The 12,545-nt window shown below is 38.8% G+C and overlaps 1 protein-coding gene and 1 non-coding gene across 12 annotated transcripts in view; one reads left to right on the top strand and one right to left on the bottom strand.

Annotated features, from left to right (window-relative positions):
- Brca2 (BRCA2, DNA repair associated) overlaps window positions 1–12,545 on the bottom strand; it is a 41,046-nt gene that overhangs the window by 17,029 nt on the left and 11,472 nt on the right. For 9 of the 11 annotated variants that reach the window (XM_087578696.1, XM_087578698.1, XM_087578703.1 and 6 more), the window contains 5 exon segments: window positions 6,781–11,652; window positions 5,336–5,431; window positions 3,128–3,197; window positions 2,198–2,526; window positions 168–349 (listed from right to left, as the gene is read on the bottom strand). In XM_087578696.1, coding sequence (XP_087434822.1) covers window positions 168–349; window positions 2,198–2,526; window positions 3,128–3,197; window positions 5,336–5,431; window positions 6,781–11,652 — 5,549 coding nt within the window. 11 annotated transcript variants of the gene reach the window in all.
- Window positions 3,671–3,811, top strand: LOC120096086 (U4 spliceosomal RNA). The gene has a single exon (XR_015634996.1). It is a non-coding gene; the product is annotated as a U4 spliceosomal RNA (small nuclear RNA).

The following is a 12,545-nucleotide window of genomic DNA, read 5'->3' as shown; positions in this document are numbered from 1 at the left end:
AGGCAGGTAAAGGTAAGGGAGGACAAGCCTGGCAGAGGGGGAGGCCCCTCTAGACGGATGAGGAAGCAGGATCCCGTATCCTCTGGTCAGCAGTCATCATTCTTTGAACAAGACAACTTGCAGACTCTGGCTAACAGCACGAGGTTTCCCTCAGGATCACAGTGTACCTGCTTAGGAGAACAGGCAGAAGGAACGCTGTCTCCTACTGCGGCCTGCAGAGAAATCCGGGGCAGGGTGGATGATTTTGTAAGATACAGACTGCCTGGCTGCGGACAGAGATGATGCCTTTCTTTGTTTTTAATTCGTATATCCTGTAGGTCTCTGGCATTCTGAAGGCTTGACATTAAATCTGTTAAAGGATGGTTTACAAAAGTGAAGCAAACAGAGCTGGTGGCTGGCACACAACTTTAGTCTCACACTCGGGGGGTGGGAGGAGGGGAGAGACAGGAGGACCTCTGAAAGTTCTAGACCAGCCTGATCTATAGAGAGGGAACGGTCTCAAAGAAACAACTAAAATAATGTATTTACTGCTGGGTGGTGCATAACTTTAGTCCCAGAACTCAGGAGGCAGAGGCGGGCGGGTCTCTGAGTTTGAGGCCAGACTTATCTACAAAGCAAATTCCAGGACAGCCAGGGATATAAACCGTGTCTCTGCACTCCCCCCCCTCCCCCCACCAAGAGGCACAGCCTGTTTTATGAAAGATGTCTATCAATTTGTTCCCATGACTTCATAGCTGGGTTTATACAGTTCCCACAGGAAGCCGTTTTGGTCTTTTTGCTTTTTTTTTTTTTTTGAAACAGGGTCTTGCTATGCTATGTAGCCCATGCTAGCCTGGAACTCACATAGCGCCTGACTCACTTTTCACTAGTGGCATCACAGGCCTGAGCACATCACGCCTGGACTTGCACCACCATTACATTTGTCTTGTGCATGCCTGTGTATGTGTGTGCACACACATGTATGTGAAGGCCAGAGATTAACATGGAGTATTTTAACCCAACACTCTCTACTTGGAGACAGGGTCTCTGACTGAATCCAGATCTCACCAATTTGACCAAGCTGGTTGTGCAGACAGCTTTAGGAATCCTCCTGCTTCAGCCTCCTTAGCATCAGAGTTAGATGTGTGTACTATACGCTTGGATTTTACATGGGTGCTAGAGATCTGAACTCAAGTCTTTGTGCTTGCACAACAAGAACTTTATCCTCTCAAACAGTCCCAATCCTGACTTTTAACAAAAACAAAACCAGAAGAAAAGTCACATTTCTTTCTTTGAAATAAATCATTAAAACAATTTGAACCTAATCTTTGGCTTCAAAATCTGAAAGGTTAATAAAGGTCTGGGGCTGGAGAGACGGCTCAGTGGTTACGAGCACTGGCTGCTTTTTTAGAGGTTCTGAATTCAATTCCCAGCACCCACATGGTGGCTCACAACCATCTGTGATGGGATCTGATACCCTCTTTTGGTGTGTCTGAAGACAGGGCATTTATGTACTTACAATACATAAATAAATAAATCTTAAAAAAAGGTTCTGAAATTATCACCACAAAAAGGAGAAAATATTGAGGAAAACATACAGTATAACTCTCTAGTCTAGTGGTTCTTAACCTGTGGATTATGACTCCTTTGAAGCTTGAAGGACCCTTTCAGAGGGGTCACCTAAGACCCTTGGAAAACAAACATTTACAATTCCTAACAGTAGCCAAATTACAGTTATAAACTAGAAACAAAAATAGTTTTCTGGGGGTTGGGGATTTAGCTCAGTGGTAGCCCTGGGTTCGGTCCCCAGCTCCAAAAAAAAAAAAAAGAAAAAAGAAAAAAAATAGTTTTCTGGTTGGGGGTCAGCACAGCGTGAAGAACTGTACTAAAGTGTTGCAGCATTGGGAAGGTTGAGAACCAATGCTCTCTCTAATCAAAAGGTGAAAAGTAGGACCAGTAGATGGCCCAGCAGGTAAAAGTGCTTTGTGCACAAGCCTGATGACCCGAGTTCAAATCCCAGAATGCAGGCTGGAAGGAGAAAACCAACTCCCCAAAGTTGTCTTCCATGTGTGCAGCGGCTCAGGCACCTGTACACACACAGAAACCGATTTTAAAAATCGTTATAAAAAGATAAAAACCATGTCAAACAAATGCTACATAATACCCGAAGACTTCTCACGGCCTGTGAAAATTCTAGTAGCCTCCTGAGAGTAGTCACCTTTGTTAAACTGAGGAAAGTCACTGTCGTTCCCATCTTCACTGACTCCATCTGCGCTCTTTTGGTTTTTTCCCTCCAAATTAACATTCTTGCTATCAAAATGTTCATCTCTGTGAAACCGTGATTTCACCTTGAAAGGTGGGACAAAGACTTTGGTGGATTTGTCTGAGACTGAGTGTCTGGTCCTTTCAGATCTTAGGGCAGAAACTGTAGGATTGCTTGAAGACTTTCCCACAGCTGAGTGTCTTGAAGGATGCCCCTTAGACTGAAGTCCTTGAGCAGGTGAGGTAACATGTGGGCTCTGGGTTTCTTGCCTTTCTTTACTTGAGCTGCATTGGAGAGAGAGTACTTAAGTATGCTCGCCTGGCAACAAATATACATACACGCTCTGTGTGTGTGTGTGTTTAGAGACAGGATCTGGTTTTCTAGTTTGCTCGTGAGTGTTTATATCACAGGATGATACTACAGCATCCAAAGCTGTTGTTACTCCTTACATGAATCCCAGTCGTTGACGTCACAGCCTTCCTCCCACAGGAGCCCCTTAACTGCATGCTCCCAGTGTGGCCTCCTGCTCTGCACCACTCACTCCTGCCCACTGCAGGGGATTTGCTTGCTAGTAACTCAGTCTTCTCTGGAGCCTCACGTCCACTCCGATCCACCTATCTTGCTTTTCTTTCTTCCAAAGAGTTAGACCTTTTCTAGCACACATTTCTTTCTTTCTTTTTTTTTTTTCTTTTTCTTTTTTTCGGAGCTGGGGACAGAACCCAGGGCCTTGCGCTTGCTAGGCAAACTCTCTACCACTGAGCTAAATCCCTAACCCCACTAGCACACATTTCTAATTCATTCTAAATGAGTTAGAGTTATTAACTTTAAAAAAAAGAAAAAACACCTTTTTCTGATGTTATACTAAGATTTTAAAAAAAGTCTTACCAGAAGGGTCCACAGGTAACCGGCTCTAAAGACATGTGGTGTGTGAACAATCGTCTGTCTTTTATTGTGCCTAAAAAAATCCCACACTATAATATTAGTGAAAAGTAAGAGGTTTTAGTTGCCATTTCTCTTTATTATACATTACTGTAAATGTTCACAAAATTTTGTTAGACACTGAAGTTTTCAATACACATAATGGACATTTAATAAATAATTACCAGGCATACTGAACTTGCAAACTAATTATAACTATAAGCAAAATAACCGACATTTCAAACCTCAGAGAAATCAGTTTTAAATTTAGTCCTGGTGTTAGTAACAGTCAGTGTAATTATCATCTCTGAAGTTAGCTTTTACGAAGGTTCAGAAGCAAAGCTTTTGATAGTATTTATTCTGAATTTGTATTATGGCTATTAGACCTGCAGTTTGTCCACTAATTAGGGATTAACTGAATAAACCAGGATACAGCTGCTTGAGTGAGTATTATGCAACCATGCAAATGAGTAAGAAAGATATTTACATATTCATTAAGCAGCATTCCCTAGCTTTGGTAATTGGCAGTGTTAAAGCCAGTGAGGTTTATCTGAGGTGCAATTATAGCTAATTGAAAACTTTCTCCAATACCCTGCCACGATGACTTTAAATATAGTTGGGATTGGCAATTTTTGACGGTTTCTATAGAAACTGTTAAAAAAAAAAAAAAAAGCAAGCATGCACAGAGATAGTATAGAATGTTTATAAAGATAAACTGCAAACCATGGAGTAAAAGGTAGGAAAATTGGAGAATAGCCTGGAGTGTGCCTAGGGTGGATTTAAGACATCTCCAAGTATAACTTTCTACAGCATTTATGAATGAGTTATGCAAACACTTTGTTTGCTCCAATGTAAGATTAAAGAATAAGAAACCAGAGGCTGGAGAGACGGCTCAGCACTAGCTGCTCTTGCAGAGGACCAGGGTTCAATTTCCAGAACCTACATGGTGGGTCACAACTGTCTCCAGTTACAGGGGGACCCAATGTCTTCTGGTTGCCACACAGCAGGCACATGCATGGTACACATACATACATGCAGGCAAAATACAAATACACATAAAATAAAATACGAAAATCCTAAAGCCGGAAACAAATAAATGTAACCTATCCATTCTGCACATGCAGAGTTATTCTGACAGGAAAACACAGCACAATGATACTTCTTTTAAGGATTTGTAAGATCAAGAATTCTTTTCATAAATGTATTTTATTACTTTGTGTGCATGAGTGTTTTGCCCACATGTAGGTCTGTGAACCACATATAGGTCTGGTGTCTGAGGAGGTGAGGAACCTCCATGTGGATGCTGGGAACTTAAACCTGGATCCTCTCCAAGAACAAGAAGTGCTCTTAATCACTAAGCCAACTCCCCAGACACAGAATTCTTATGTGAATTTGAACCAACTATCTCTACTCTACAGGAAGGTGATTCTAAGGGTGGTCTAAGTGCCCATAACGATCTTATAAGGCCCCGCCATCAGCTCTGTTATGTGTACACATGTTCACTGTACAAGAGCACATCTGTACAGCTTGTATATCTGCCTATAGAAGTCATAATCATCTTGAAACAATTTATTTTCACAGTTAGGCTGACACAGAGTAGCTACTCTTTTGCCACAGGATTATCATGGGTACTTGAGAAGATAAGCACTATCAGTTACTCAGATTTGGGTATTCAGCAGTTTTTTGTTTTTTTATTAGAATCAATTTTACTTATAATTGTACAAGTATTGGACAGAGACACACTGTCTTGAAAAACAGACAGACAGACAAACGTTAAAGAAATTAAAAGGAAAGTCAAAAGGCAAGGGAGAAAGAGGCAAGGCATCATGTATATGTAGTAAGTTGGAGAAATGTGTCAAACCATGAGAAATGCCCACCTCATTTGGTAGCAGCAATCATGTGACTTAGAAAAGATGGACTTTGATGAAATGCTGAAGGTCATTTACCACTCTCATTAAGCCTAAAGTCACTACTTCATAAGCATCTTATGACTCTGTAATTACAGCTTTTTCAGTGCCCTAGCAGGCATCATGGATGAACCATCCACATACCAAATACACCAAAAGTTTAACATTTAAACCTTTCTGTACACACAAATGAACCGAGAGAGGAAAGTGTAAGAGTATCATGCAGAGTACTTGTTCAGAGAAAAAATATGAATAAAAACAAATTTACCATCTGGAGTGCTTTTTGAAGGCGTTAAGGATTTTCCTTTACTTTCTATTATCCTGTCAAATTCATTTAATAAGCTCCTTTTAATTGGGGGTTGTCCTAAAAAGAAAGTCCCATACATATTTATAATTATACCAGTTTTACCTTTTAAGCCTAGATTTCCCTTTTAATAACTAAAGTACTGGCTTATACATGGTAAGCAATAAAATAAAACAAAAGAAAACCCCACAGATTAAGTCGTATAAAGTTAAATTTGTTCATACAGAATGTGACGTGTATAATATTTGATGAAGTAAACCTGTTTCTGGCAGGATGGCTTATAATAAGCTGACTTCCAGACAGCTCACTCCACAGTATGGTGGGGTTAGACAAGAAGATTCAATATTTAAAGATTCTTTTTAGCCTGAAACACTACCAAAACACACTCACTATGGATTAACCTAATAGTTTCACTAAGTCATTAGACATACATTTGAATGAGAAATTAGAATATAGTCCAATAGTATTAAAAGAAGTACATGAGATCAGAGAGATGGCTCAGTGGTTAAGGGCACTAATATTCTCCCAGAGGAACTAGAACTAATATTCTCCCAGAACCCACGTGGCAGCTTGCTACTTTTTGTAACACCTGTTCTTGGAGATCTAATACCCTCTTTTGTTGACACCAGGCATGCACATGGTATAAAGATATACATACAGGAAAATCATCCATGTATAAAAAGAATTCTGAAAACGAGTAGGACAGTATTTACTATTAAACTATGTTTAGAATATTTGTGAAGGAAGCAAGCAAATACTAAGTTCTCTGCCTAGGTGAGTAACATGTCAGGTTCAATGTTGAATAACTTATTTTAAATTTTGTGATTTTAAACAATTAATCAATTAATTGATGAATATTTTTGAGACAGGGTCATGATATTTAACCCAGGCTGCCTTGAACGTAACAATCTTCCTGCCTTAGGTTCTTGATTGCTGGGATTACTGCTATCAAACATCATGCCTGGTAATACTATCTACCTTGTAAGAGGCGTTAACTACACTTTATGGCTATGGGAACAGGCTCAGAGAAGTGAGGTAACACATGAAGAGTACAGTAACTAAGTCATACACAGTACTAATTAAATTATGGGGCTATATTAGAAACCAGAATTCTAATATTCTAACTGCCAGAATTTAACTTCTTTATACATATGGGAAATATTAACATTTCACCAGCTTTGTTTAAAATAAAACTTCTTAGCATAACTAAACTTAACCCCAACTAAAAATACACTAAAGATCCTTAAAATATGACTTGTTGGTACAGACTTACAGATACCAAGTTCTAAATCACTGTCCTCCAAACTCCACAGGAAAAAAATATCAGTTTTTAAACACTGTAGCCTACGAGACTATTGAGAATGAAACACTTGAGAGACCAGCAGACCAAAGCAAAAGTAAATCCTTACCAACTGCAACACCAGCCATTCCTCCTCTTTTTCTAGTTCTCGAATTTAATAAAGCCTCGTTTTGGGGGCATGCAAACAGTGAGCATTTGGCATGAGTCTGTTCAGAATCCGTCAGCTCATCATCTTCCATAAAAGCTTTGGCAATTTCCACTGCTTCTGTTTCAAAATAGTTCTCTGGCTCTTTGGAGTAGTACTCTCCTACATTTGTTTTCATGGAAACATCAGAAAATGTTTCCATTTTATTACTTTCTATTTTTATGTTTTGGGGTAAGTTTTGTTTTTTTTCCAAGATATTAGTCTTCCTCTGGGACACTTTTGTTCCTAATACCGACTGTGTTTCTTGCTTTCTCTCCATCTGAGAGAGTTGGGGAGAAACTTCAAGAGATTGAGTATTGCCTGAAGAACCACTTTCTTTATAATTACTTGGTGACCTGGATTTATCATTGTAGGTTTTCTGCAATTTAGAGCTTACAGAGTATTCTGGGGTTCTGCTTTCAAGACAAGGTTGAGGAGGTATTTTTGATACGTCTTCAGGTGTAGGTGAATGCTGGAGAGTATGTTCAGTTCTGATCAAATCAAATTCCTCTAACATTCCTTTAACTTTATGTAAAGCACTTTCTGAAACTGTGACCAGTTTTCCACCTGCGGTGCTAAATCCAGAGAATACAGATGAACTGACATTGCCTGGGAGGGTTTTTCGGAGTGACAATACACCATGGGTGTTATGCACCACAGAGCTTTCTCTTTTCACAGAGTGATGTGATTTTTCATTACCTTCCAGTGACACCATGGAAGCTAACTGTTTAGCATCACCATCTATCTCAGAAAACACTTGCCGTGCCTTTTCCAATGAAGCATCAGATACTTGTACAGCTTTTCCACTTGCTGTGCTAAAAATTCCATAAGTGCGTGAAGGATGGACTTCCTGAGGAGATCCTCTTATAGATTTACATGTATCCCAAGTTTCCAAACTAACAGGTGGTGTTGCAGCTTTCTTCAGTCCAGACACACTTTGGTTATGCTGTAAAATTTGTTCACTTTGAGGATAAAAAATAGCCATAGGTGAGTTTATGCAGACATCACCTGAAGAGCTAGGACATATAAAATCCTCTGAATTATCCAATGCTTTATGACAGCTTGTCTGGCAAGTGTCTGGTTTACTCTCCCTGTTTTGTTCGACTATTTTACTACAGTTATCTGTGAATATCTCTTTCATTCTTACAGTTTCTTGTGAATGAGTTGTAATGAATACAGGTGAGCCTACCTTACAATTCCTTAAATCCAGCATAGCTGAGTCAATGGCTATATTTTTATTTGCATATGGTGAAGCATTAGTCTCCAGTTTTTGAACACACTCTTCATTTACAGTTTGTGGGTGTAGTTTTATTTCTTTTGTAGCAGATATTTTAGGGAAAATGGCATTGCCTTCAGTATTCTTCATGTCTGGCTGGACATCAGAATCAATTTTATCTTTTAAGAAATATCCTGAATCATTATGCATATCATCATGATGACAAAAACTAGAATGAGATAGATAGCTGTGACACACATTAGGGTCACTAAAGAGGGTTGAAGCTTGGTTTTCAGAGACATGACTTGTATCAATTTCAGTTCTGATAATGACTAAACTATGTTCATATAAGGCATTTCCTGCAAAATCTTCAGTGTGTTCCTTTACACATTGGATTTCAATAGTATTTCTTGTTCCAAGCTTATCACTTTGTTCTCTAAGCCATTTTTTGCCTTTGGACAGAGAAGACTCTCCGACACAAGTTTTTCTACTGTCCCCCGTATAACATGCCAAAGCAGAATCTTCAGTGACAAAGTATGAGGACTGACAAATACAGCAAATTCTAGGATTCTTTTCTATTTTATTTTCTATGTTTCCATGTACTTTGGGAGAGCTACCATTTGATGTGAGATTTTCAGTTTGCCTATACATATGATCATTTTGCTGGGGTAGCATTTCAGTCTGCTTAGAGACAAAGTTCTGCATTTCTTCACATTTTGAGGCAGTTACTTCAATTTTCTCATATGCTAATGTAAGTCTTTCTTTATAGTCCTCTCTGTCCTTCAGGGGTTTTGATTCTTGATGACCAAAATTGGTGGTTTTCCTAACATACTGTGTCTCATCAAAAAGATTTTTCACTTTGTCCAAAGATTCCTGCATAATTTTGACTTTTTTCCCACTAGCTGTATGAAAACTCAACAGAGTAGGTTCTTTGATACTTTCTATTTCATATTCAGGATACTGCTGAAGAGCTGGTAATTGACTGACAGTTCCAATTGGGAAATGTTCTTCAAATACCTTTTTAATATTGATTGATTTCTTGTGACATGAAATATGCATTTTGTCCTTATTTATGCCACAAAGAATTTTAGAATTCAAAGAATCTGAAGTGACAGTCAAGTCTTCTGTTTCCTGATCTAAAATATTCACACTTTTATTTAGTGACTCTTTGGAGACTCTGATATTTTTCCCGCTTGCAGTCTGAAAAGATATATTAAACTCTTTCATATTTTGTTCCATCTTATCTGAAGGTAATTGTTCTTTATCTGAAGATTTCATATGACATGTTTCCTCAGCTTTCATGACTTCCAAACATGTTAAATCTGATACACTTTCCTTAATTTGTGCATTTTCTTCCCTCACATATTGGGTACATGACTCAGGATACTTATTGCCTTTTTCAGCAGCAAAAGGTAAATCACTGTCACCTTTATTAATATAAACTGTGCCACTTGTACTTGATTTACTAACATCAGAGTTTTCTAATTTATAAGCATTTCTTTGAGAGCCAGTATAGTTGTTATCTTGTTTTATATTCTTTACATAATTTTCAGGATTTTCATCAACAAGAATACAGGTAGTCATTTCCTTATTATTTTGTACTGTTACCTGGCACTTACTAGATTTCTCATCAAAACTTTTATCAGTGTTTTGTTTCTTTATCTTAAACACGGAAGCAACAGAATCATGATGTGCACATGAAGAGAATCCTCTTGGTCCTACTTTTGTAGAAGGCTCCTCACTAATATTTTCAATGTCACTGAACAGTTTCATAGCCTTTCTCAGAGCCTCATTAGACACACTAAGTTTTGTGCCAAGAGCAGAACAAAATCCTCCAAACTCCATTTCTTTTATCGGTAAAAAACAAGATGTATTTTGGTTACAAGTGTCTTCTAACAGGTGAGAAGAGCTTTGCTTAACTCCAACCAAACATTCGAATTTCTTGTTGTGATCTATCTGACCTACAGAGGAGGGATTCAGTGGGAGATGAAGATCAACATCTTTCCACTCCTCAGAAGCGGTCCTTACAACAGCCATCTGGTTTCCAAGCACTGCAGATGTATTATTCTGTGCTATGTGGCTTGGATTTTTGAACTGTGTGAATTCAAACTGACTTCCTGATTCTTCCAAGATAGTAGACAGTTCTGTAATTTCTGCTTTTTGGCTGGGCGTTAAGTTATGACTTGAATGAAAATCTTGCTTTGAAGATAACATCTGAGGTGCTGTGTGAGTATCTTCATGAGAAACAGATGATTGACTATGACACTGTGTAGATACAGTAGTACCTGACTTCAAATCAAATGTATGAGGTTCACTTAGTCTCTTCTTGTTTGCTAATTGTAGGGTACTAACAGTGTCAATACAATCTAAACTAGTAGGATACTGTTCTTCGATATCTTTGAAGAACATTTTGCTTTTCTTGACATTATCCTCTGAAAGTTTTATTTCTTTATTGGAAGCTGTTCTGAAGCTACCTCCAAATTTATGGTTCATGAGTGGATCCAAGAACTCTGACCATTTGTCTAAATAATCATTGTTCCCATCTGATTTCAAATACAAGGAGGAATTTGACTTGAAGTCTTTGTCTGCAGTTCCTTTCTGATGCTGCTCTATAGTATTTCTGCTCTTCTTTGTACAATCATGGACTACTGCTAATGAATCTGAGTCCTCTGTAATCAACACTTGGCCTGCTTGCTCATCATCTAGGTCTCTATCTACTGTCATGGGAGAGTTCTTGAGACTATGCCCTTTTGTGTGGCTGAGGTCTTCTTCCTGGAATTCCACAGTACTTCCTATATTGGGTTTATTGCTTTCATTGGTTACTTGAAAAGCAAAATTATTCTCCTTTTCTGGGAAAAGTTCTTCAGAATTCATATGGACTGTTACTTCTGAAATAAAAGTTGAGTCTTTTTGGTCCTTTTGTACGACTGCTATTTTTGTATTTTGATTGAACTGTGACTTCACTGATGAGGACACTTCTGTTATATATTCTAGAGGTGGCAGAAGCTCAGGTGTTTCAGAATTTTCACTTAAGACACACATTTCATTAACCCCCAGAGGGATGTTTTTGCTTAATTCAATATTATCTTTACAACTCTTACATTGCAGTTTCTCTGGCATTTTACACATTTTCCCTCTAGAAACCACAACTGGCTTTGACAGAGGTGTCTTCGGGCTGGGAGTTAATTTAAGAGTACTTGTTACGTTGTGGCTACCAAGAGGGTTTTCCTGAGAGTCAAAGCTAATGCTGCTGAGCTGCACTGCTGCTGCAAGCCTTCCTGAAGGACGACATGCTGAGACTAAGACTTTTTCTTTTCGGTCGGAAACTTTTGGACTTTTTTGATCATTTTCACATGATCTTTCTGGCAAGCACGACAGAAAGTCAGCTTCTAGGGCTGTATATGGCTGTGGCTTTTCTTCACTGAGTATTGCTTCTTTGTCATTTAGATCCTGAGATATCAATGCATGAATATAACTAATTTCTTTACTGGCAGCAGTCACAAAAGAGTTGGTCAAGGACAAAGATGGCTCTTCAGGATCATTTGGTAAATTGCTTCTTTTGATTGAAGAATCTGGTATACCTAAGCATAAGAATACAGAGTGACAGGACAAGTTAGAGTACGCATCTACTCAGTGCTTTTCCCAAGTTAAAGTGTTTAAAATAAGAAGTACAAGAAGAACAAAGGGTGACTGACAGATTGAAAACAAAACCTGGAGAGATGGCTCGGCGGTTAAGAGCACCCGACTGCTCTTCCAGAGGTCCTGAGTTCAATTCCCAGCAACCACATGGTGGCTCATAACCATCTGTAAAGAGATCCGATACCCTCTTCTGGTATGTCTGAGGACAGCTACAGTGTACTTATATATAATAAATGAATAAATCTTTAAAACAAACAAAACCTGGAACGGCTGCAATTTTGAACTTACAAAATTTCTACATGAAGAGGCTAAGGAGCTAGCTCAGTCAGTGAAGTGCCTGTCATGAAGACCTGAATCCAGATCCCCAGTATTCCCGTAAGATGCTGGGTGTGGCCAAAGAGGCAGTCAGATCCCTGGACCTCAAACAACTCTTTAGTACACTAGCACCACTACCACTGACATATTCACTATTTACAATTTCTCACAGGGAGACAAAACTGTTTTTCACATGATGGAGGTGAGGAATGGAGTAGAAGCAACAAGTTTTCCTTAAGTTCCCCAGGCTGGCCTTGAATTCCTAGTTCAAATCCTCCTGCTTCAGCTTCCCAAGTAAACATCGTTTTTAGCTATCCAATGTGTACATAATAAACACTCTAAAGCAGGCGTTAAGCAGTCAAGTTCCTAATGTGTTTGGATAGAAAGTTGTCTTAGGAGCCATAGAGCATGGTGCATAGACAGTGACGCATGTCTGTGGTCCCTACTACTTGGGAGACTAAAGGAGGAGGATCACTCAAGATCAAAACCAGCATAGAGTAAAAGGGGGAACAATGGCATG

The sequence above is a fragment of the Rattus norvegicus genome, chromosome 12 (assembly GCF_021556685.1).
Source record: "Rattus norvegicus strain SHRSP/BbbUtx chromosome 12, alternate assembly SHRSP_T2T, whole genome shotgun sequence".
In the NCBI taxonomy this organism is placed as follows: domain Eukaryota; kingdom Metazoa; phylum Chordata; class Mammalia; order Rodentia; family Muridae; genus Rattus; species Rattus norvegicus.
This window is presented reverse-complemented; position numbering and strand designations above follow the sequence as displayed.